This window comes from Hermetia illucens, chromosome 5 (genome assembly GCF_905115235.1).
Source record: "Hermetia illucens chromosome 5, iHerIll2.2.curated.20191125, whole genome shotgun sequence".
Classification (NCBI taxonomy): domain Eukaryota; kingdom Metazoa; phylum Arthropoda; class Insecta; order Diptera; family Stratiomyidae; genus Hermetia; species Hermetia illucens.
The window spans coordinates 76,744,101-76,766,969 of NC_051853.1; the positions used below are offsets into that span (position 1 = coordinate 76,744,101).

At 39.4% G+C, this 22,869-nt stretch overlaps 1 protein-coding gene across 1 annotated transcript; it reads left to right on the forward strand.

Annotated features, from left to right (window-relative positions):
- Positions 1–968: 968 nt before the first annotated feature.
- On the forward strand, positions 969–15,337 carry LOC119657290 (ADP-ribosylation factor-like protein 6-interacting protein 1). Its single transcript, XM_038064137.1, has 3 exons — positions 969–1,312; positions 13,544–13,915; positions 14,017–15,337. The coding sequence occupies exons 1-3, from the start codon at positions 1,295–1,297 to the stop codon at positions 14,227–14,229; spliced, it is 603 nt and encodes a 200-aa protein (XP_037920065.1). The 5' UTR covers positions 969–1,294; the 3' UTR covers positions 14,230–15,337.
- Positions 15,338–22,869: the final 7,532 nt, after the last annotated feature.

A 22,869-nucleotide genomic window follows, 5' to 3' on the forward strand; every position in this document is an offset into this window, starting at 1 on the left:
CACTCATTACATAGAGACGGGACATAATCTTCTTTTTACTTTCTTAAACTGACATTTTTCAACTTATCAATATTCATATATTCACAATTCAAAAAATTAATTAATCATGGCCTGCTCCGCCACGGAGAACACCGATAGTGGCCACTGTCAATCGAATCGAAATTTATTTCGAATGTTGTTAACCCCGCTGCGCCACAAGGGTGCTAGGATTAGGCCATTTCAATCACTGATTGGCTTGCATAAAGCCCAGGTTTAAATCTAGCAGAAAATTTATAGGCAATAATTAAGCAGATAGTTATGACACTGAAATCAACCACAATTCTCGGCCGACATTGAGTAGGGGTGAAAGCAGATCCCGAAGAATATATGCGAAAAACTACATATAACGACGATATTTTGTGGTAATTTCACAAAAAGGATATTAAACCAAATATTAAGTAAGTAAACAACTTACAAATTTGGTTATTCCATAATTTTTTAAAATTTATTAAATATTTTTCTTTTTTTCTTTCAGGTGCTTTGATAGCTTGAAGCAGCTTTTTCTACCTTTTATAAGATATATTTCCAAACGTATATTCCCTGAATTAAAAGCAATTTTATTTTCCAAAATGAAGTTAGTCAATTATGTCAATATTTTTGGGGCACATCCTCTATACAAAGCCGAGAGATTAAAATATTCAAAAACTACAAATAATAAACTGTTAAGACGAAACGAAGATTTAAACGTTAGACTCAGAAAAAAATAGGAAATTATAACATCATCTAACCTAGAGCCAGTTTTTGTCAACAGCAGCAGCATATAAAAGTGACAATCTAAAACGGTTTAATTCGTCAACCAAATAATTTCAAATTTCCCCGCCGTTAAACACATTCCACATTTGACCAAATGAATTTTCTATAATGAATTCCAAACAGGCGAAAATCTTCGCCCAAGCATAGATCCACACAATCGCCTATAAAAGTCCATGGTTTGCGGCGAAAAAGTACACAAACAAAACAACAAACGAAATTTGGTTTGATTTCTACGCGCTGTGCAGTCGAGCGCCCGATTTCAGTAAATTTGTTGCGATTGTGCATGGTAACGTGCGGGAGACGGTGTCAATTGTGTGCGGAATCTATTGAGTGTCGATTACGCGAGATTCGGGAGAAGTAAAGTCACGGTTGAAAGTTCAAGCGTTTGAGATCGGCTCGCGGCAAGGTCGATCTGAAAAGCGGTGAAATCGCGTCTACAGCTGGGATTTTCTCTTGAGTGCAGGTGCATTGCGACAGGAAACACCGCAGGAACAGCAGCAACATGACAAGCGTAGATCAGGTACGGCAAAACGTTTTTTCTTCCTTCATTTTCGGGACGAGCAGGCAGACGTCCTCAGTCAAGTGGTCCAATCGATAAGAGACAGAAAATGCGTATTTGCAATTTGTGTGCATGTTACGGCGCATAAATCCGTGCGAGCAATTATTAGCACGCAAATTGCTACCTGTCGTGACAGGGAGCTGTAAGGATTTCCCCCGGAAGGGAATTCTCGAGCGGCCACACGCCAGCAGAGCTTTTGCTGAGATCACGTTGTCCTGAAAAGGATAGATTCCCTGCCTGTCACCGGTGAACGGTTAACCCACTCGGCCGCCCAGCGCAGAAATATGCCGGCAGCAGGGCTCGGCTCTGATTAATTGCTTGCAGCGCCCAAATATAGAACGGGAGTCGTCTGCGCTTCGCCCTGGGACGGATCCACCGGTCATGAAATTCTTGCAATTGATTGTGAAAAAGAAACACTTAATCCAATTAAGGCGACGATTTATCGCAATATCATTGCATAATGCGTTGGAAGGGGGCAGACGGAGCTGGGGCTCTGGCTCTTAGGTGGCGGCGAGCAGTGACACAGCACGTGAACAAAGTTTAATACTGCATGCACCCGATTATCTGCACGCAGCCTCGAAGTCTTGAACTTGAGATTCCTCCCGGGTTTGTAAATAATGTTATCAGTGGAATGCGCAGGGAAAAAATCGAAACGAACGCGTTGAGGAATGATCTCAGATTTTGGTGAATGTCGAAATGACATGGACAAATCATCTGAAAACACAAGCGGGCGATAATAGAATTATCTGTAGCCTGTGACTTGGGAAATGGGGAATCATGCGGCGTGTGTTCTAGATGTTTGGCTCCTTTTTCTCCCACACGCCCATTCTGTCCTTTGGACGAAACTATCATGGACTTGTATGGTAGTAGAGGAAGCGATACTTTCGTCTGATATTCATTGCAGAACATGCAGTTTCTTTAAACGACGAATCGGATAGCTGAAAACCATGTGCGCCAAGACTGGTGTGGTCATAAGTGCACTTTCTGTTTACGGTTCATTTCACAGAAAGTAAACAACGGGATACCGACTAAACAAAAAACTGAATTCTCCATTTGATGATATTTTATGGCCCTCATTGCACGCATTTATAGCAAATCAATGAGTATCTATGTACACTTAATTGTGCTTGTCCATAAAAATTGAATGCAAGTCCTTGATCTTTTTCTGGAAAATCCTACCACTTCCTGTAGTTAACCTGAAGTTGCTGCCATGCCAAAAGGTCCTGACTTTTGTCAATCCACAATTAAACTCAATAAAAAAAAAACAAATCTGTGAGCGATACCATGACCGTCCGGTTGTTGATAAAATCCGGCTCAATAGGTTACGGTGGGCGGGTCACTTAATCCGTATGGATGAGGATGATCCAGCCCGGAAAGTCTATAAGGGCAATATCTATGGTAGAAAAAGAAGACGAGGCAGACCCTGCCTGAGATCGAGTGATGACGTAGGTCAGGACGCCAGACAGCTTTTAGGGATATCGAATTGGTGGACCTCGGCGCAAAACCGGGATGTCTGGATTTCCTTATTAAGGCAGGCCTAGACCGGATTCCGGTTGTTGCGCCGTTGATGATGATGATGAAAAAGAGAACAAATAGTGACAGCTCATCCTTAACTAAGTGCAACTTCATAAAGGTTACAGTCGATACGTGCGTCCTTGTCATTATTGTTGGTAGCTATGGCTCACTGGTCTGTTCTCAATATCTTGGTCACCAAGTCAAGTTTCTCATATATACCAAAGACCGAGATCAAGAATTCCCTAGATGTACTGTAGTATTCTTTTGGGTCCTTTCACTCGACCCTCTCCGGGTGTAACCACTGGGTTGTACTGATAAATGGCGAAGCACAGGACCACACTTTTAAAGTGGTTCGTTGGGCTTAAGAGTACTTCGTTAGAGATGGGTATACCGAGAAAAACATCGTTATCTACACATTGTTACTGCGCCGTATATAGTTCTGCTCATAAGATGCACTAAGTATACTCTGTAATTCAACAGCCTTATCTCGAAAATCGGCTTGCTGCATCAGTTCTACTGTCAGGTCCTTGGATTTCAAGGATATTGTTAGAAAACAATACACTAATTCTACCCTCGGTCTAGTTTATCTCATTTTCTATTGCTAATTGCTCCGGTAAGTAATCGCGCTTTGCGCTCTGCATTGTGCTGACAATAATTTTCATTTCTTCAATTTTATGGTATTGACATTCCAAATTCAATTGATTGAGTTTTTCTCTTAGCCAACATGATCCGTCTGTTGATATCGCGTATTATCATATTGTCCTTTCTGAGAGTTGCGCCCAAGTGAAAAAACTGATCGAAGTTGTAGCCATTTGGGCTCGCGTTTTGTCTGTCGTATTTCTTCGATTTGTGTCATGATTTTGGTTTTTTTCTTCTTTTTTTGACGTCACCTTGTCTCGTTCGTCAAAATTCTCTGGTTTCTCCTCCACACTCTTTAAATTATATCAGGATATTAAGGGGTTCATCCCATGTGAAGGCCGTTTTTTCGCTTTTTAAGATTTTATTTGCAAAACAAAACCTTATTTAAATCGGTTCATTGTCTGTCTGTCTGTCACACGTACTTTTCTCAGAAACGGCTTTACCGATTGACACAAAATTTGGTGAGAAGCTGGAAACTGTGAGCGCCCAGACATATAGTGAGTGATATCCCTCTATTTTGAGATTAAGGGGATTACATGCAAAAGGGGGGTATGCAATTGCTTTTCACCAAATATAGTCATGTTGGGTATCAAATGAAAGGTCTTGATTAGTGCTATTCGATGCCGGTCTTAGTTTTGATATTTGTTAGAAGAACGGGAGTGGGAGGGGTGGAAAGATGATTTTCTAACGGACCGATTCTTAGAAACTATCCAACCGAAAAATCAGAAAAAAATCATGAAGCTGCCTCTATATGGTGTCCAGGCGCCATATCGATATCTACTCAAAATATATTAATGATAATATATTAACATATTTTTGGGGAAATTGAGTAAAAACCCCCCTTAAATTTGTTCTAGGGTTATAGTAGTATAGAATATAATATGAAGCATATTATCACCAAGTTTGATTAAAATCATACTATTCCTAACAAAGTTACAGTAACTCAAACTTGACTTTACCGTGTAAATTTACTGCAACTAAATATCTATATCACACGAAAGTGAGTAGTGTGACATGCTAAATGCATATACATAACAGGCTACCTACATGTGGGATAGTTCTGCTCTCAAATGTACTAACAGAAGAAGCAAACAAAACCTTTCATATGTGCAGCGCCGAGCTTCCGGTTTCGCGACTTGTTTTAGAACTTTTTTGTGAAGAATTGGATAAAGATAGAAATACGAGTTTTTGACAATATATTTTTAATAATATCTTGAGCATGCGTAATAATTTTTTCAACCCGATGCCATAGTTCATTATTGAAATACAGAGCAACTGATACATCCATCTTCAAAAAAGGTGTTTTTCTGCTGTCACACTAGAGGACGTGATCACTTTAAAGAAAAAATGTAAACTTAACTTAACGTGCTTACCACAGTCTGCGAACTCGGATTATTAAAAAATATTCAGGCTAAATTTAAAGTTAATTTTTTTTTTTTTTTTAATTTTGGTATTTTTTCAAGGTTTCTTTAATGAATAAAAAAAACTACCAAATGAATCGCAATTATCCTAGTTTGCGGACCGTAGAAATATGTTCTGAATAAGTCGTGAAGATTTCAAAAAATTTCGTTGGCTAGATTTTAGGCTATGGTGGCAGAAAATTTTCAACATGCAGTTTCGAGAAAAACGGATTTAAAAATTGGAATACGATTTTTAACATAGAATCTTAACTGACCATTAATATGCTATACCTAGTCCATAAACCTTAGGGTTCTTGAAGAAACACAAGTAAAGCCTTGGCTTCAATTCTTATGATTTTAGTGACGTCATTCGAACGCCATTCGGACCGATAAATACGCGCTTTATTACGGTGATCGACATAAGCCTGATACGTGGCATTTTACTTGTTTAACACTCTTAATTTCTGAACGATTCCAAATATAAAAAAAAAATCGATTTCCCGGATCCTACACATCATAATCACATTTCCACAGATCACAATCTTGTACAGTAACGTACCATTAAGGCCCACTGGGTTCTTTCCTATTTTATAACCAGAGCAATGTGGAATAATGTTGTTTTTAAGGTTTTGTGTTTACACAAAATCGGTTCAACGTCTGTCTGTCTATCACACCCGATTTACTTAGAAAGGGCTGAACAGATTGTCACAAAATTTGGTGAGGAAATGTGTGTGTGTTTCTTTACATGCAGCAAATGGCACCATTTTATGTTGAATTTTAAGGGGGGGAAAGAACATGGTCGTGTAGGGGACCAAATGAAAGGGCTCAATTAGTACTTTCCTAGGGAAGATAGGGCACAAAATGTATGCCCCAAAAAGTGAAACAGGTCTCGTTCTCAGAACCTACCCAATTCAAAAATCTGGAAAAAAATCACAGCAATGCAACTATATGAATTCTAGGCCTCAAAATATATTCCATTCCGATATTTGCACAATTAAAGTTAATAATAGTATATTATCATGTTTTGGAAAATCCCAGGAGTACACAGTTTGACATCAGCATAGACGGTAATATAGGACATAATCCTGCAAAGTTTAAAGGCAATCCGACTATTATTAACAAATTTATAGAAGGTCAAAGTTTCACATTTCAGGTAAATTTAAGGCACCCAAGACATGTATGACGTCATCATCATCTAAAGTGAACTTATATGAACGGCAAGGTCGTGGGAACGTTTTAGTTTTCCTTTTTTGGCTTTTTTTATTTTTTTGCATTTCAGTTTAAATTACTCCAGGTAGGCGTGTGTATGTACATGCTAATATAGCTTGCCGGTAGTAACCAATATAATAGACATGTGTGCTGGTTACCAGCGGTTTTTAATTTATGTACCTAACATATAGGTATGCATAAACATAAAACCATGTAGCTTCTCCTACTACGATATATAAGAAAGGTTAAAAGTCAAAGATACATAACTAGGTAGAAATCGTAAAAGGTAAAAAGATCCACATACAGGTAGAGGTGATGATTTTATGGTTTTTGCGTTAATGACCACCAATTCTCATCCTTTTCGCTCCCTAATCGCCTTTTAAGTGTTGTGTCCCTGCTGGATCCGACCACATTTATATTATATTTTCCTAGAAAAGATTTAGTTCTGTAAAAGTATTTGGACTGGTTGATATGCTAATCCATTTTGTTTCGACTAGAGTGCTTGCTTCTTCGAAGAATATTGAGTGTTGGTTCTTCCATATCTGGTTTTGCTTTTTCTTGATCAGTTTTTCTGTTGTTTCCGCGGTGTAACCGTTCTTGATTGCTGTATCAAATATATACATCCTTTCTTTATGGAAACCTTCCTTATTTAAGGGGTATATGCGGAACCGTTGAATCATTTAATTGTAGGCAGCCATTATTTCTGTTAAGGTATTAGCCGAAGTTGCTGTTATAATTCTTTGAGTTGCCATTGATTTCCTTTATACCTCGAATTCGAGCTTTCCACTATTGTTCGTTATTCATAGATCCAAGAATGGTAGAGATCCGTGTTCTCCCTTTTCCATTGTAAATTGAATCATCGAGTGTATTTTCTTAATTTTTGTTAGCGCGTTGTCGACCTTGTCCTTTTCCACTATGGCAACTATATCATCGACATATCTGAACCAAATTCTCGTAAAATCAGTTATTGAAGAAAAGGGATGCCAAGAAGAGTTTAGATATTTTAGAAAAGTTTTGATCTCAAATACTTCAATCTAACACTTCTTAAAGATGCTCTATAAGATTCCGGCCACGACTTTGAGGAGGCCAGGTTATTTTTGCAGCTTGGTTGTCATTTGGCAAATTCTGAACAAACTTGGACGTGTGCTTACGAACGCTATTCTATGAGAAGATCCAGTATTTTCCCATCATGTCATGAGCATGTAATAACATATGCTTTCCCAAAACGGCAAAACAAAACACAATACATTGGCGATCTCATAAGTCCTTCAACTTGAATCAATGGACCAACACCATCACAAGAAAAGCACCCTATAATGTTATTAGTGCCGAAAATTTCACACAAAATGATATCAGACCCAGATCATTATGCTTCCATCCCCATGCTTCCTTATGGGTCTGTGTATGGTGGGGGAGAAGCTACAGCTTCTGAGCACTCAGGCCGTGTTGGCCCATTGTACTCTTCCTTATGGGTACTGGGGATCGTTGCAGGCTCCGCCTAGATGGCGAACATATTTAATTCCATCAGTACCAAACAGATTAAGCTTGCTTTCGTTGCTCCACAAAACGCGACCCCAATCAGCGACTGATCAATCTTTATGAGTTTCCGCAAATTTTTTATCTTTCATATTTTTCTTCGAAATCCAAGGTTTTTCTAATGGCCGTCATTCCATTAGTCTAGTTTTACTAAAAGCTATTATAATTAGGCCATATTAGTAAAAATTAATTGTTCCATAACCCCAAAAAACGCTGAGCAGCTTTTATCGATATTTGAATATTATAAAATTCGGCAGTTACTTTCGAACATGTGTACTATTTTTCTGCAGATTGTCTCGTACAGCATTAACCAAGGAACTGCGCATTAATTTCGTTAAGTTAGTTAGGGATTCAACTCCTTTTGAACGATCTACCGTACCCCTTTCCTTCCGTTTTTTTATGGACTCTCCATAGCGCAGATTTTGTGACACCGAAAAGCAGTCCGACTTCTCATAGAGTGTTACCATCCGCGATTGCACTTATCACTAGTTCGTTCATCCCATTTGAAAGTATTTTAGTACGAAGCATCCTTTAAAAATTATAATAACCAGCATTGAAAAAAAAAGTTTCCAAAGTTTGGCTGGAACGAGATTCGAGCCCCACGCGTAACGTAGCCGACTGCCAAGCGGCCATCAAGGGCTTGTACTCAGCGATGAAATCTTCCAGGCTGGTGGGCCAGTGCAGAGACGCGCTAAACCGTCTGGGCGGCATGCTGAAGGTCACTCTCTTCTGGGTTCCCGGGCATAGGAACATAGAGGGGAATGAGGCGAGGTTCTGCTCCTGGCAGCCCTTCGGTGAATACAATTTATGTTCCACTGGCGACTGTCGGGGGCCGAGTCTACTCGCACTACCTTACAGCCGCGGGCCTTAAATGACGAAGGCTTACGAGCCGTGCCAAATCAAGGATAATTTCGCCCGCTTATAACATAGCCCGATCACGAGAGCTCCTGTCTCAGACGCATTCACATGCATTCAAGATTACGGCGATCTGCACGGGGCACTGGCCCATAAGGAACCATGCCGCTAGGCTCGGCATACCCTACAATTCGCTTTGCCGAAGCTGCGGAGAAGGAAGGGAAAAACTCTGCGATTGCCCAGCTCTAGCTACACTGGACACTGGATAAAGCATTTTTTTGAGGACCTCAGAGAGATTTCTAGCTGCAGAGTAGGAGAGCTGCTTTCCTTCGTGAATGCTACGGGCTGGCTCTGAAGATCCGAGCCAGCTAGACTCTGCCTCCCTGCTCCCATAACACATGTTAATCTTGACGTTTTGGCAAAATATGACGGAATATATGTATTCTATGTAAGTATTCTTAACTATGTACGAATGGAAAATCGTGCATAGCCACTTTTTCACATAAGATGAATACAACCTTTATAACCGAAGCACTCGGCTTCAGGTATCCCGATTTGTTTTTAATCAGGAGCCTGTCGTAAACACTTTGTTAGCTAGTTTTGTAATTTTATTTGATCTGAATCCATCTCAAGATACTTGGGGCTTCGGAGTAGTATGGCTGCTTTCAAGGCCCTCCTCTCCAGTCGCACAGTATGCACTTGGGAGAAGCTGAGAGTTTTGATTTTAGTGATTTTTATAGTTAGATTAGATATTGTAACGAGGGGTATTTTGACAGCTAGATACCATCCCTTCCCTGATTTTTTTTCAAATTTGGGAATAAAAAATATTTGTGTATTGTTTTGATCGGTTTTTGTCTCCGATGTAAAGTGGTGCACTCGTGTTTTAAACATCTTTACGACACTGTTTTTCCACGAGTGTGAGCAAACGCGGCACCCAACTTGCGCGCAGCTTTCCCACGTCCAAATTTTCAGTTAATATGCAATGTACCGTTTTTTAAATGGCAACTATGTCTGCTAATTAACAACTGCATCATCCAGTACCGGATTGTGCACTTTCTAATACAATATCATTTTTCAAACAACTATTGCCAACTCTATGTCAGGTCCGGTATTTTTGGAACAACCCTTGTAAAAATCGACCAAACGCTGGACGTATTCGGCTGGATTTTATTTCTATTATTCAGGAAAACACTCCATCAAGTAAATTTCGAGTAACCTCGGATAATTGAAAGCCAGGCGTGTCTTTGATGCGGTTTTGGCGGTTTTCGTTTATTTCATGGCAACAGTATAAAAAATTTTATTTTCAAACTCACTCATTAAAATTGTTTAGACAAACATCCATCCACAAATCCGTGCAAATATGTTTGTTTCTGAACTTGACGCCACACGTAGAAGTTTATTTCGATCATAACTTTGATGTGGAGATCACCCTTGATGATGTAGGTTATCCCTCGGATAACCCTCGCAGTGAGGAGAAGTGAAAACTTCTTCGGCCGGCTAATGACCTGGTTTATACTATTTGCCAAACGACTGTGATTATTGGTACCAGGAATTCTGCAATCAATCCAGACCACGATCCCTCTAGTTTTTCGAGCTATTTATGGCTAGTTGAACCTCCTCTCCGACAACTTCTGTCATGTCCGGCATAGTAGTATTGTTAACTTTATTTCAATGTTCCTATATATATAACTATTTTATTTAAGAACTAATTCTTAAACTAGTGCGGAGTTCTTCTCCTTGTTTGTTCTTCTTCTACTTCTGACTTCCGCTGACTTACTTTGGATAACAATTTTTTAGTAGCTATCAAAAACGTTTTTCAAAGCCATGGCCGACTTTTTCTAGGGCGGTAAAAATCGTCTTCGTCATGCAAATCGATCGCTCCGCGGATTGCGGATATCTTCGGCGGCAATCGCCTTAGCATGCTGAGCGGGAAATCCTCAAAGCCCACTCCAGCATTTCTCTGAAAATTGCTTGCTGGACGCCGCTTTGGGATTCGTCGCAATTAACGTGATGGATTGATACCAGATCTTGTCATGACCTGCTAATGAGTTACCTTTTGTTGTTGAGACCCTTTTCTGCTCCTCATTCCACTCCATTTCAACCTGGTTACATTTTGCTCACCAGGCATTGGAAATTGTAAATCGAAGTAAACGGATAGGCAGATTTTTCATTGTCTTTATCGTTGTAATAGTTTCCATCAGGACATCATGGGGCGATCACATCATCCATGCGGCAAAACCGCTACGTGTCCTCGTCTCGCCAGAAATTGTTTTTGAAATATCTGCCACACTTCGAACTTTATTCTTCAGGTGGTAGTAGAGCAATTAAGCCTAGCATAGGAGTTTTTCTGGCACTAGATGTTGAAGCAAAGCGTACCAGATAAATTTGTGTGACACGGTCAAGCACCCTCTCTAGCTCGTGAAATGAAATGCACAGAGGTCTGCGGTGCTCAAGGTGTTTCTCCTTAAGTAGCCATGCAGGGTTCATAGTTTCGAAGTTCTTGACACACTTCAATATCATTGTCCAGGGTGCACCAATTCGAGTCCGCCCTAATAAGGAACTACAAACATCTACTTTTCCCTTTTTCACCAAAGATATTGCCCTTATAGACTTTTCGGGTAGGATCATCTTCGCCCATATAAACTAGGGCCCAACAGACCCAATTGTGCCGGATTTTATCCACAAAGAAACAGTACGGGTATCGCTCATAAATTTCATATTTATGTAGGCTAGGAAAACGTCGATCCTGTAGAAATACAAAAATTCTCATTATGATTAAGGCGGTACCCATCACGCCAATGTCGATAGCATAGACCAGTAGTTGGGTGAAATTGTAGAGGATAGTACCTCCCCCTGGTATTTACAACAGCGACGCGGATTACTTTTGATAGTGCATCCCCTTCTGGTCTAACCATTGTGATTGTGGTGCGTCAAAGGATTTCAGAGTGATCCTGCCCCGCGCATTGCTCAGGGTCAGCCTAGTAAATCGAAATGGTGAATTCTTTCATGGAAAGGTGAATTCTTTCATGACCACGAATTGTTTTACCTTAATTTTGCTTTTGTAGGCGATCTTAACGTCAATGTAAGGATGGTGCAGCCAATGTCCACATCCCAATAGTTTCCCAATCGATTGCCGCAGAAAGAAAATCTGATCTGTTGTTGAGTCTTGTAGAGCGGATCGACTTTAGTATGGGTCAATGGTGTTTTGAACGTATGGGGCCATCCGGCCCAGCAAAATAGCAGAAAATACCTTGTAGATGCATTCAAAAATCTTCATGGGATGAGAGAACAATCGAAACGGACACTGATTTAAGCATTTTGGTGGACTGCCTTTTCTTCTCTGCTTTGTAGCGGTTGTGCTGCCTTGTCAGGTGGTGTTCTATTCTGTTCAGGCGGGTTCCAAACGTCGAAAGTGCTTGCGGAGAGGTGGATGGACAAATCTGGTCGAAGTATTCCCACTACTCATCTGCTGCGGCACAATGGTCAGGAAGCAAAGTACCGTTCTTACCCTTAATATAAGAGAAGTGTTTGACTCCTGTGTGCACTATTGTCGGCTTTTGACAAGTCAATACATATCTCTCTCGCCACCCCAGTTTTTTCTAAAGATCTTTGTACAAGGCTGCTCCGATAATAGCAAGCAAGACAGCAACAATGGGGTACAATGTCGTCAATCTCAACTCTATATAACGTAGGAAGATAAGACAATCATTTAATAAACAATATATTGACAAGTACAAGGTACGGTCACTATCCTCTTTGGGTGTTCCAAATCTTCTACTCTCATGAGGCCGGTTGCCGCCTCGACGACATTATTAAGATTAGCTGCAACGAGTATATAGTCGTATCGAGAAGTTTCCAGAATTCGTATCTCGGGTAGACTGTGGCGTGTAGGAGGTAAAGAAATGAATCGTGTGGTCAGCTTAAATAATATTGAGCGCGCTTTTTTAATAAATAATGACGACATCATGTTGAGTTTGTAGTCTACCAAAGTAGAGAAAATTATATCCATCTTACCGCATTCGTGTTCTATGTCGCAGCTCTTGGCACCACTCTATTGAGTTTCTTGTAGAGCGCAGCCGTAGAGCTCATCCAAGTTCCTCAGTCTCAACTATAAGGTTACCTATATTCAGCACGGAAACCTAAATTCGTGTGGCTCGGACTAATTTGCTTACGTCTTGACACTGAACTCATTTTTGTTTTTGTGAGGATAGTAAGTATATTGCCTCTAGCAGTATATTATGTAAATAACATGGCGGAATTCAGTTTTGCATGTATGGTTGCCATAAAACCCTATATAATGCATGAGGCGTCAGCCGCAGCTACGTATCATCATTGTCGATTTCTGGGAATTATGTTTCAGCTCTTTCCCAACGCTTTTAGAGAAGTCCGCATCCTTCTCCACTGTCGGCCACCCCAAGATAATGGATTCCAATACATGACAGCCTGCAACGGAATTGTAATCAACGTACGCCTGCAAAGTTTTTCGTTTGATATTGTCTCATTTTCAGGTTATGAACAAAGCAACGAAAGTAAACTTTGTATTGTTGATGCATGATGTTCCTAGATATACAAAAAGTTCAACATTCTCGATATTCTACCCATTAATACAAACAGGGAGAATGCGATGACCACCTATCAAACTGAGAAGCTTGGTTTAATTGTTATTTATTTTCAATCCGATTCTGTTGCCTTCTCCAAAACCAGACCGGTTTGACCAAAGTCCATGACTGAATGAGAGAACAATCAGATGCCACCAGCGTAGTTGCGATATTTAAGGAAAGAACATGACCCTTTGAATCCTATATGTTCTTCAGCTTTTGACTTCAAATTCCTTTGAGATTTTACCTCGATACGGCACGGGACATTTCTACGTTTCTAATGCCCCATTAGCTCCACTAACTAGTCGAAATTCGATCATAAAAACCTTGATTTTAAACAATAATTTGAATTAATGATTCAATTTGTGTGTTTCCGAACTTTATTACTTTGTTTTTTAAAACCTTACGAACTCAAATCCATATTACTTTCTATTTCACAGAAAAAAATGTTCAACAAACTCAAGCACGACCTCGAAAGTTGGCGTGAAGTCATTTTGCACACAAATTCCCTACTCAAATGGGATAAGAAATTCTATCCAGGCATCATTTTTGCTGTCATCTCGATTTTCTACTTGCTGCTTTGGTATCTGGATCTTTCCACGCTTACATTGATATCGTTAAGTCTCCTAGTTGTAACAATCATCGATTATGTTTTCCCGCTCGTGTCGCGAATCGTTTTCAAAACAGAAAACTGGACGGGAACACAAGAGAACAAATTCGAGGAAATCTGCCAAGAGCTGTGCGCAACGAAGATAAAATTATGTTCGTTTTATAATTACATATTTACTGCCAAAGAAGAAAAGTCAACAATGGTGAGTATTGGGTTACATGCGAGGCGACATGTGTTCTGTTTGCGCGTACCGCACCACGTACGATCGGGAAATCTCGAATTGATTGTTACTTTCATTTGCAGTTCCTCATCAGTGTGTCATTAATTCTCGTTCTGCTCGCTTGGATCGGATCAGTCATCGACAACTTGTTCTTATGTTTCATAACGACATTATTCGCTGCGTTGTACCCTGGACTGTCGCATCACGGCTTCATCGGCACCGTAAAAGGGAAGTTCGGAGCAGTGCTTTCATCCAAAATCCAACAAATAAAAGAAAAGGCATCAAAAACTGAATAAGTTAAAGTAGAAACAGATTAATGTTGCTCCGACCTCGGGGATTTTATTAGTATAATCTACACTTATATAATTATTATATTCATCAGGAAATATCCATACACATAGAAACACAAGTAAACGCTATCTGCATCACCACTGCAAAGAAAATGTTTCCAATAAGGGAGAATTGTTTTGCCCACAATTAGACGCATAGATTAGAAGTTGTGCGATCAAAACTGTCCAAAAAACTATTCCTGGCACAGATTCAAAAACAGGAATGTATTCATACATACACACTTTTGCACTAAATTGACTTTTAAGTGGTCTTGCGTTGATAGAAATAACCAAAAACTACCGAGACAAATCGGTCATTGGCTGTAGGGAATATCATTTGCTTGCGATTTGATGGAGCCAGTTTGAGAGAGCTTTGCACCATTTTGCTCCTTAGTCATGACTCGATAAATAAAACGATTTGCATTCCGATTAGGAAGCAACAACAGATCGTCGTACCGCTCCAATGAATCAAACCAGCAAATGAGTATAAATCAAAGTAATATCTTGTCATAACTCTATTTCCATTGTTTCCTGCTTATAGTTTTAAGTTTCTTTCGTGTAAATGTACGGTTAGGTGTCATATTTGTTTTACTGTGTTATTTGTCTGTAGCCATACAGTTAAATTATAGCCGAGTATTGTCTTGATGGGAAAAGTCCGGCTTCACATTGAGTTTCGGTCAAATGATTCTTTTTGGAAATTACATTTTAGGGGAATGCTCTTCCACTACTGGGATCATCATTTTAACCATAATTTACGCTTACATTTTCTTCTCATGGCCAAACCATTGAATAGTATTTCCATCTCATCACATTTCGCAAAATATTTTTTAAGGTAGCTTCTTGTAATTCATTCAGCTTTGGTTTATTACATCCTCGAACCAACAAAAGGAACAAAACGAATAAAACTAGCTCTTAATGCGAATTTATAAATGAAATAAATGTGAGGATGAGAAAACATGAAGTGCATGTACATTTGAAGTAGAACCCATAAGAGAACTTTGATCATCACATGTAATTTTTAAGCTTTTTGTGATTACCAAAACTACTGAAATAAAATGAAAAAGTTGAATAAGTATTTGTCTTTTTGCTTGGCCGTAAACTGAATCGTTTTTTAAAGGTTTTGTATGAAACAGAACCTTATTAAGGGATCCCGATGACCTAGAATTTTCAAGAAATCGTTTTGTGTCTGTCACACGCACTTTTCTCCAAAACGGCTAAACCAATCCGAACGAAATTTGGTGGACAGTTGGGAACTCTGAAATCCCACGCATGCAGCGAGTGGTATAAATTTAGGTGGAGTTTAAAGGGAGACTCCCCATACATGCAAAAGGGGGATTCAAAATTTTTTTTCATTGGATATAGTCGTGTAGAGTATCAAATGAAAGGTCTCGATTAGTACAACTGATACTACTTTTGTCGTGAATTGCAAAGTGCGCGAATGAGGAGTCAAAATGAACGCACTTAAAGTGAGGCAGGACTCATTTTCGGAAATGACCCAACCTAAAAATCCGAAAAAATTCAGGGTGGTGCGCTTAGATGAAATCTAGGCTTCAAAATATGTCCCATTAAACTTACTAATAGTATATTACCAACTTTTAGATATTCACTGAAAAACCCCCTTAAATCCATCCTAGAACTTCCAAATTTTGTATCAGCAAAGAGAACATGCCACACATGCCAAATTTTATGGAAATCCGACCATTAACGCCAAAGTTATAGCAATTCAAACTTAGCAATTTCGCGCGAATTAACTGCTTCCAAAACCATGCAAATAAGATGCTGACGTCATAATTAACGAGAATAATTGACACTCGAACGAAATATTAAAATCCCATTCCCCAGCCCTTTTTATATCTGTTGTAGGTTAAATTCTTCGCATTTGCTAATAATATTAAATTCAGAGTGTGATACGTATGAGGTTGACTATTATCAATAGAAGGCTCTCCAGCAAATAATTTATTTAAATCGCTTTCTAAAAACAAGAGGACAATGGAATTTTTAACTATTTGACACGAGCCTGTCATGCAGTCGTCGCTCCTCACATCTTCTTCTCTTTCTTCAACCTTTGTCCCATTCAACGCCTAATCTGGATGTAAAAATTCTTCGGAGGATTCTTCTCCAACGCGGCCAAGAGTTCGAATTTTTTTTTGCGCTAAGAACCCAGGTTTCCGAGGAATACATGAGGACTGGCAAGATCATTGTCTTGTACAGTAAGAGTTGACCCTATGGATACGTTGCCACCATATATTTTGTCTTGCCTTCATTGATGTGCAGTCCAAGATCTCGCGCCACCTGCTCGACCCGGATGAAAGCAGTTTGTACGTATCGGGTGGTTCTTCCCATGATGTCGATATCATCAGAATAGGCCAGTAGTAGGGTGGACTTAAAGAGGATCGTACCTCTTGCATTTGCCTCAGCATCACGGATCACTTTCTCGAGGGCCAGGTTAAAGAGAACGCATGATAGGGCATCCCCTTGTCGTATACCGTTGTTGATGTGGAATGGTCTTGAGAGTGATCCTGCTGCTTTTATCTGGCCTCGCACATTGGTCAGGGTCAGCCTTAAGTCTTATTAATTTCATCGGGATACCGAATTCTCTCATGGCCGTGTACAGTTTTACCCTGGCTATGCTTTCATAGGCGGCTTTAAAGTGGATGAATAGATGGTGCAACTGTTGTACATATTCCAACAGTTTTTCCATCGCAAGTGAATTCTCATTAACGCGAATTTCGTGACCATACCATCGAAAACGCCTCACACGCAGTTTTTTCCACGATCAGTGCAACCCCATATCAATCGCGGATATCCTCATTTCTGACGTGATTGAAACGTGTCACGCCACCAGTGCAATGTAACATCTTCGTCTCCACTACCGCAAGATGCCTTTCATTGTCTTTTATAGTCGGCCAACACTCAGAACTATAGAGCGCGGCAGATGGACGATATTGCGGTCAATTTTAGATTTGAGACATGCGCTGATACGTCGATCACAAAGAGCACCAGTTGTGGAATGCCACTTCATCCAGGTGGCATTAATGCGTGAAGCAATTTCAAAACGCTATTCTCCATTGGCTGATAACATTGATCTGAGATATTTAATTCGTTGAGTTCTGAGCGGGTTGTTGAACCTGACAGCACTGAGTAATTTAAATACCTGGAGTCAATGCTGTCAGCCAATGGAGAACTGCGTTATGCTTCTCATATAGGGAAGCACAAAACCTTTTATACCTGAAACATCAAGCTTCCGGTTTTCTGACTTGTTTTATTTGGTATATATTTCAAAAGTATAGTTTTTTGAGAATACACTGTGAAATTTTTGAAAAGATATTTACAATATTTTTGTTTCTACAGCCGTTTTAGCAGGTAGAGAGCTGTCCGCTCGCTCCGTCAATGGATGCATTGTTCGTAGCGAGGCAACTGTTCTAGTCCTTCTCGGAAATATGTATACCTGTATAGTTCCCCAGTAACAGTAACATTTGTTATGTTGTTTACCTGAGTTGATCAGTACAACTTTTCATGTTCAATAAGGAACATCAAAATAAGCAACAGCAGCATAAAATATGGATAAAAAAGAAGGCAGTACTTTAGGCGACCATTTTCTAAAGCGCGTAAAAGATCTTTCAAAGATAATCGATATACTGTTGGTAATACGACAAATTTTAAAAGCACGTCGACAAATTAAAAGCCACTGAGTAATTAGAAGTAAATGTTAACCTGCTTTCAATTATTGTATTAATGAATTTAGTGTGATATTCTTAACATTGTAATAGTTATTAAAGTGTAAACATTCTGAGGGTGCAGTGACTTTTAAAAAACACCGACATGATTTAAGATTCAAACTTTCTGGGGGCATTCAGAAGGAATTTTATATGGTGCTGTATGTATTTAAAATTTGTTATATCTATACCTAAAACTTTAAACTTATTTATCTCAAAGCCACGTTTTTTGTCATGATGCTATAAAAAAAAAAAAACTATTCAGCCGAATCACTACAAATTTTAACATGTTACCCACAACATGGTATTCCCCAAAGCTCTACACTTGGCCCCCTACTCTTCCTGTTTTTTGTCAATGATCTCGCCTCCATCCTCACCTGTCCGTATTTGCTTTACGCACACGACCTTAAATTGTTTGCCTCTGTTTCGTCTCTGTTGGACTGTGCTCTCTTACAGTTCAACCTTGATAATTTAACCCATTGGTGTTCGGTCAACAAGCTAACACTGAATGTCAACAAATGCCACTGGATACGCTATTCCCTTAAGCCCTCCCCATCATCCTTTTCCTATTCTCTCAGTGGTCAACCCCTTTCACTACTGACCTCTTTCAAAGACCTGGGTGTAATATTCGACGATAAACTTCGTTGCAATTCGCACTTCGTTGACATCATCAATAGAGCTTCCAAGATGTCTGGCTTTATCCTACGTTCCTCCTCCGACTTTACCTTAATCCAGCCCTCCTTAACACTCTTCAATTCCCATGTCAAAAACATCCTTGAATATTGCTGTGTAGTCTGGTCCCTCTTCGGTATCCGTGACGGCCGCGCTCTTGAAGCTGTACAACGCAAATTCACCCGGACCCTCTTTTACAAAAAGAACCTTCCACGGGTTGATTATCCGTCACGACTCCGCACCCTCAATCTCCCCTCCCTACAGCAACGCCGTATGTTCCTTGATATGTGTACTCTTTTCAAACTCTGCAATGGTCTGATGGACTGCTCCGCCAACTTGGATATTACTTTCCGTATCGCCTCGTCTTATAACTTACGTAATGCGGACATTTTTGATGTACCCTTCGCCGAGCTCGAGATTTACTTTCACTCTCCGATCCCGAGGTTTTGCCGGTCCTACAATGCCGTTCAGCTTGGGTCCTTTGACTATATGTCCCTCTCTAGCTTTAAGCGTAAAATATGCCATTTACTTTCTCCTCCCTCTGAGGACAATAAGTAATAAGAAATTTGCTTTCTGACTATTGTCCTCATTAAATAAATAAATAAACATGAATGGTTATCTATGGGACTACCATTTTTTTTATTCCAATAATTTCGTACTTTTTTAATTAAATAATGGGAAAAGAAACGCACCATTTTGCCAATTTTCTTTTTTTAGTCCCGGACATAGCTGCATGGTTAACATTTTTTTTCATTTTTCAGATAAATAGAAGAACCAAAATGGTTAACATTGTCCAGGCCCTATAGGGTTGAAGGGTCAACTTCAACGGCATCTTTGCAATAATTTTTTTTTTCAATTTCAAAACTATTTTTTTTATATTTAAAATTAATTAATAATATGATAATTGAATGTATTCGCTATCCCTTCAATGGCTTATGCATTCGGAATATTAACGTGGACGAAGACTGATCTGGAAAACGTCCAACAGCGGATACTGACAACTATGCCCGAATTCCGAATACATCATTCAAACTGCCGTGGAGCTATGGCTCTCCATAGATGCGAGAGGGGAGAGCGACATTTTTTTCACAAAATATAGCCAGGTGGGGTATCAAACGAAAGGGATTAGTACTTTCAGAAAATGATCTTATTTCTGACATTGGGTGAAACGCAGGGAGTGAGGACTCAAAATGTATGCCCCAGAAAGTGAAATAGGTCTCGTTCTCAGAATCTATCCAACCGAACAATCTGAAAAAAATCGCAGTGATGCACCTATATAAAATCTAGGCCTCAAAATACATCTCATTCCGATATCTGCTCAAATTAAGTTAGTAGCATATTACTACATTTTAAAAATTTACCTAAAAATTCTCCTTAAATTCATTCGAGAAGTATGAAATTTGTCACCAGTGATAATATAAGTCGCAATTCACAAATTTGAATATAATGCAAATATTACTAACAAAGTTATAGACGGCCAAATTGTGTATATAATCCATTATACTTCGACATTATATAAACTAAACTCACATCACACGTCATCTACTAAATTGCGGCCGTACTAATTTAAGTAGAAACTCGCTCCGCTCCGCTTTTCGGTAGACGGCGGGCGCACGACCAATCATCAGCTGAAATCAGTTTAGGTGCAAACCTATCGCTTTCGGACAATAATTCATATCCTTGTCGAGTTTTGAATTAAACAAACTAGAGCAACATACCACCTGTAGTCGGTGTCGGTCACGGTACTCCTCAGGGTGGAGGCGTGAGGCAGCGTTTGCTGAGATCGGCTCCACCCTGCAATCGAAACCGACAAGCTACAAACATTTTTGGCGGGTACTGTTCCATTCAGATGGATGTTACGTTAGTACCAGCGGAACCAACCTTTTTACTTATACCATATATGTACATATATATGTTTTGGTACATGCAGTAAAGTGGAAATATTCAAAATAGGAGCGTAAATATAACATATATGTAAACATCAGCATGCGGTAATAAACAATGTTTGTTTATGATGAGCATAATATTTATGTCTTGAGTATGTACATATATCTGAAAGTTTGGAAATACATACAATAAAATATAAAAGAATATTTTGAATTTGTAGTTATTTGCGAAAAGAAAAAGGTGCATAGAACGTTCCTCACATAAAATTAACACAAAGCCTTTATACCTGAAGCGCCAACTTCCGGTATTCCGACTTATTTTATCCAGGAAAGCATACGACCGTAAACAAACCACAATTCCGCAAAGTTGCTTTGCTGATTCACCCCATATACATACATACGACGAAAATGTCTGTTGGTGAGGATAGCTTTGAAGTTGCAAGTGTGTACTAAGAAAAGGGTGGGGGCGATATGAGTACGGCAAACGACGTCCTGAATGAAATTCAACGCTTGGTTAAAAGAGACTGTTTAGTTATATCGAAATATAAATTACATAAAAGCAGAAATCATCTACAAAGCATTCATTCCGCGTTCGAATATTGGACGTCGTAACACGATATAAAGTTCAATGCTTTAAAAAGAGTTGTAGGAAAAATCACAGAGCAGGAAATGGTAAGGTTGGCCTTCGTACTGTCGTAGATGAATTAAATTTTTTTAATTTTTGATTCGAATCCTTTCTTAGTTAGTTTTACTTTGTCGTCCTCAATTATTTTCTTTGATTTTCTAAAGCGTCATTCTTGTTACCATTACCCAATCACGGTCTTAGGAGTTTGTGGCATCAAAACGGCGCACCAATGCGCTAATTGGGCTCCTCGGAGCGGCCACTGATACCTACCTACCTACCTACCCTACCCAATCCTAACCTTGCACTCTATTATACTTTTCAGCTTTTCTCCGTTGTCTTTCTTCTTTTTCATGACACTCATGTATGATTTGCTATTTTGAACCTTATCATGTTAAAATCAAGATCGTTAAGTCTCTCCTCATTAACTGCACTCAGAAAAACTTTTACCCGGTGTTTCTTCAAAGCGCTTCTTCACCAGGAAGGTATTCTTCTTAGTTAAGATCGGAGCAAACAATTTGTCTTTGCCAACAATCTTTGCGCCTGAATACTCTCCAGCTTCTTTGCCCTTATTTTCGCGACTTAAGGCAGGTAAACTGTCGCCACGAGGACTATGGCTATAAGCTTGCCCGTAAACGATTGCTTTCCACCCATTATACATCTGCTCGACAATAAAGCTCTTCATATTTTTTCTTTCTCTTTACGTGTTATACTGGCTAAAAACTCAACATATGATCTCGTACTTAGTAATATTAAAACATTCGCAGATTGTGCAAAAATTGCAGAGACACAATCAGTATAAACATTACACTTTGAACATTTTAAGGCCGTGAGGAAAAATACAGACGCAACATAACTTCTGCCTCAGTTGCTGCAGAATATTCTAAGTTAATTTATCGGTACTATAATACGTCAATCCCTTTCCTTAAATAAATAGTGATTAAGTCTAAATCTGGAGTTTTTGTTCGTTACTTTACCAAGTTGTTTATTTTTTTTCCAACCGTTCGGACGTCCCTATTTATTCCCTTGCGGTAGGTATAGTGGGGTTATTTCGAACAGAATATAGTTCATCATTACGCACTATCGATTCAGACAAATGAGAAACTAAGATTAACAAAGCTATATTCGCTCCCCAAAATAAGATAAGAAGTGCTCTGGATACCACTCTTCTTCCTCATGCAACACTACAATTGCGCTGCTGTATTTTTCATACCCTAGTATGTATAGAACATTAACAGTGAAATCTGATCAACTAATAATGTATCATGACAAAATTCTTGGAATCGGCAGAAGATAGTTTGAGAGACATCGAAAATAGTACAAAATTAATGGTACATATGTATTCAAATGTGCCAGCATAAAGCATCTCACCATTGAGCAAATAAATTAATAATAATAATAATCGTTGACGCAACAATCCAATTGGATCAGGTCCGTGAAGAATGTTAGAACAGTTCATTCAAGACCGAATTGGTACACTGCAGGATTACAGTACCGTGTAGGGGGCAATGTGGTCAGCATTGCGCTCACCGGAGATTATTACCCTGATTTGACTCTGGTACTCATTCACAGCTAAGTTGCAATCCGACGTCAAATCACAATGCAAATTCCACCGCCACCAGTGAGGTTTGCAACGCGACCTTTCGCACGACAACCTTGTGCTCTAACCACACAGCTATCAGCAAATAAATTACTATTAAAAGAGAGAAAA

Coding starts and splice junctions, on each gene's coding strand:
- LOC119657290 (XM_038064137.1), top strand. Junction 13,916..14,016: donor AAGAAGAAAAGTCAACAATG/GTGAGTATTGGG, acceptor TTTCATTTGCAG/TTCCTCATCAGTGTGTCATT.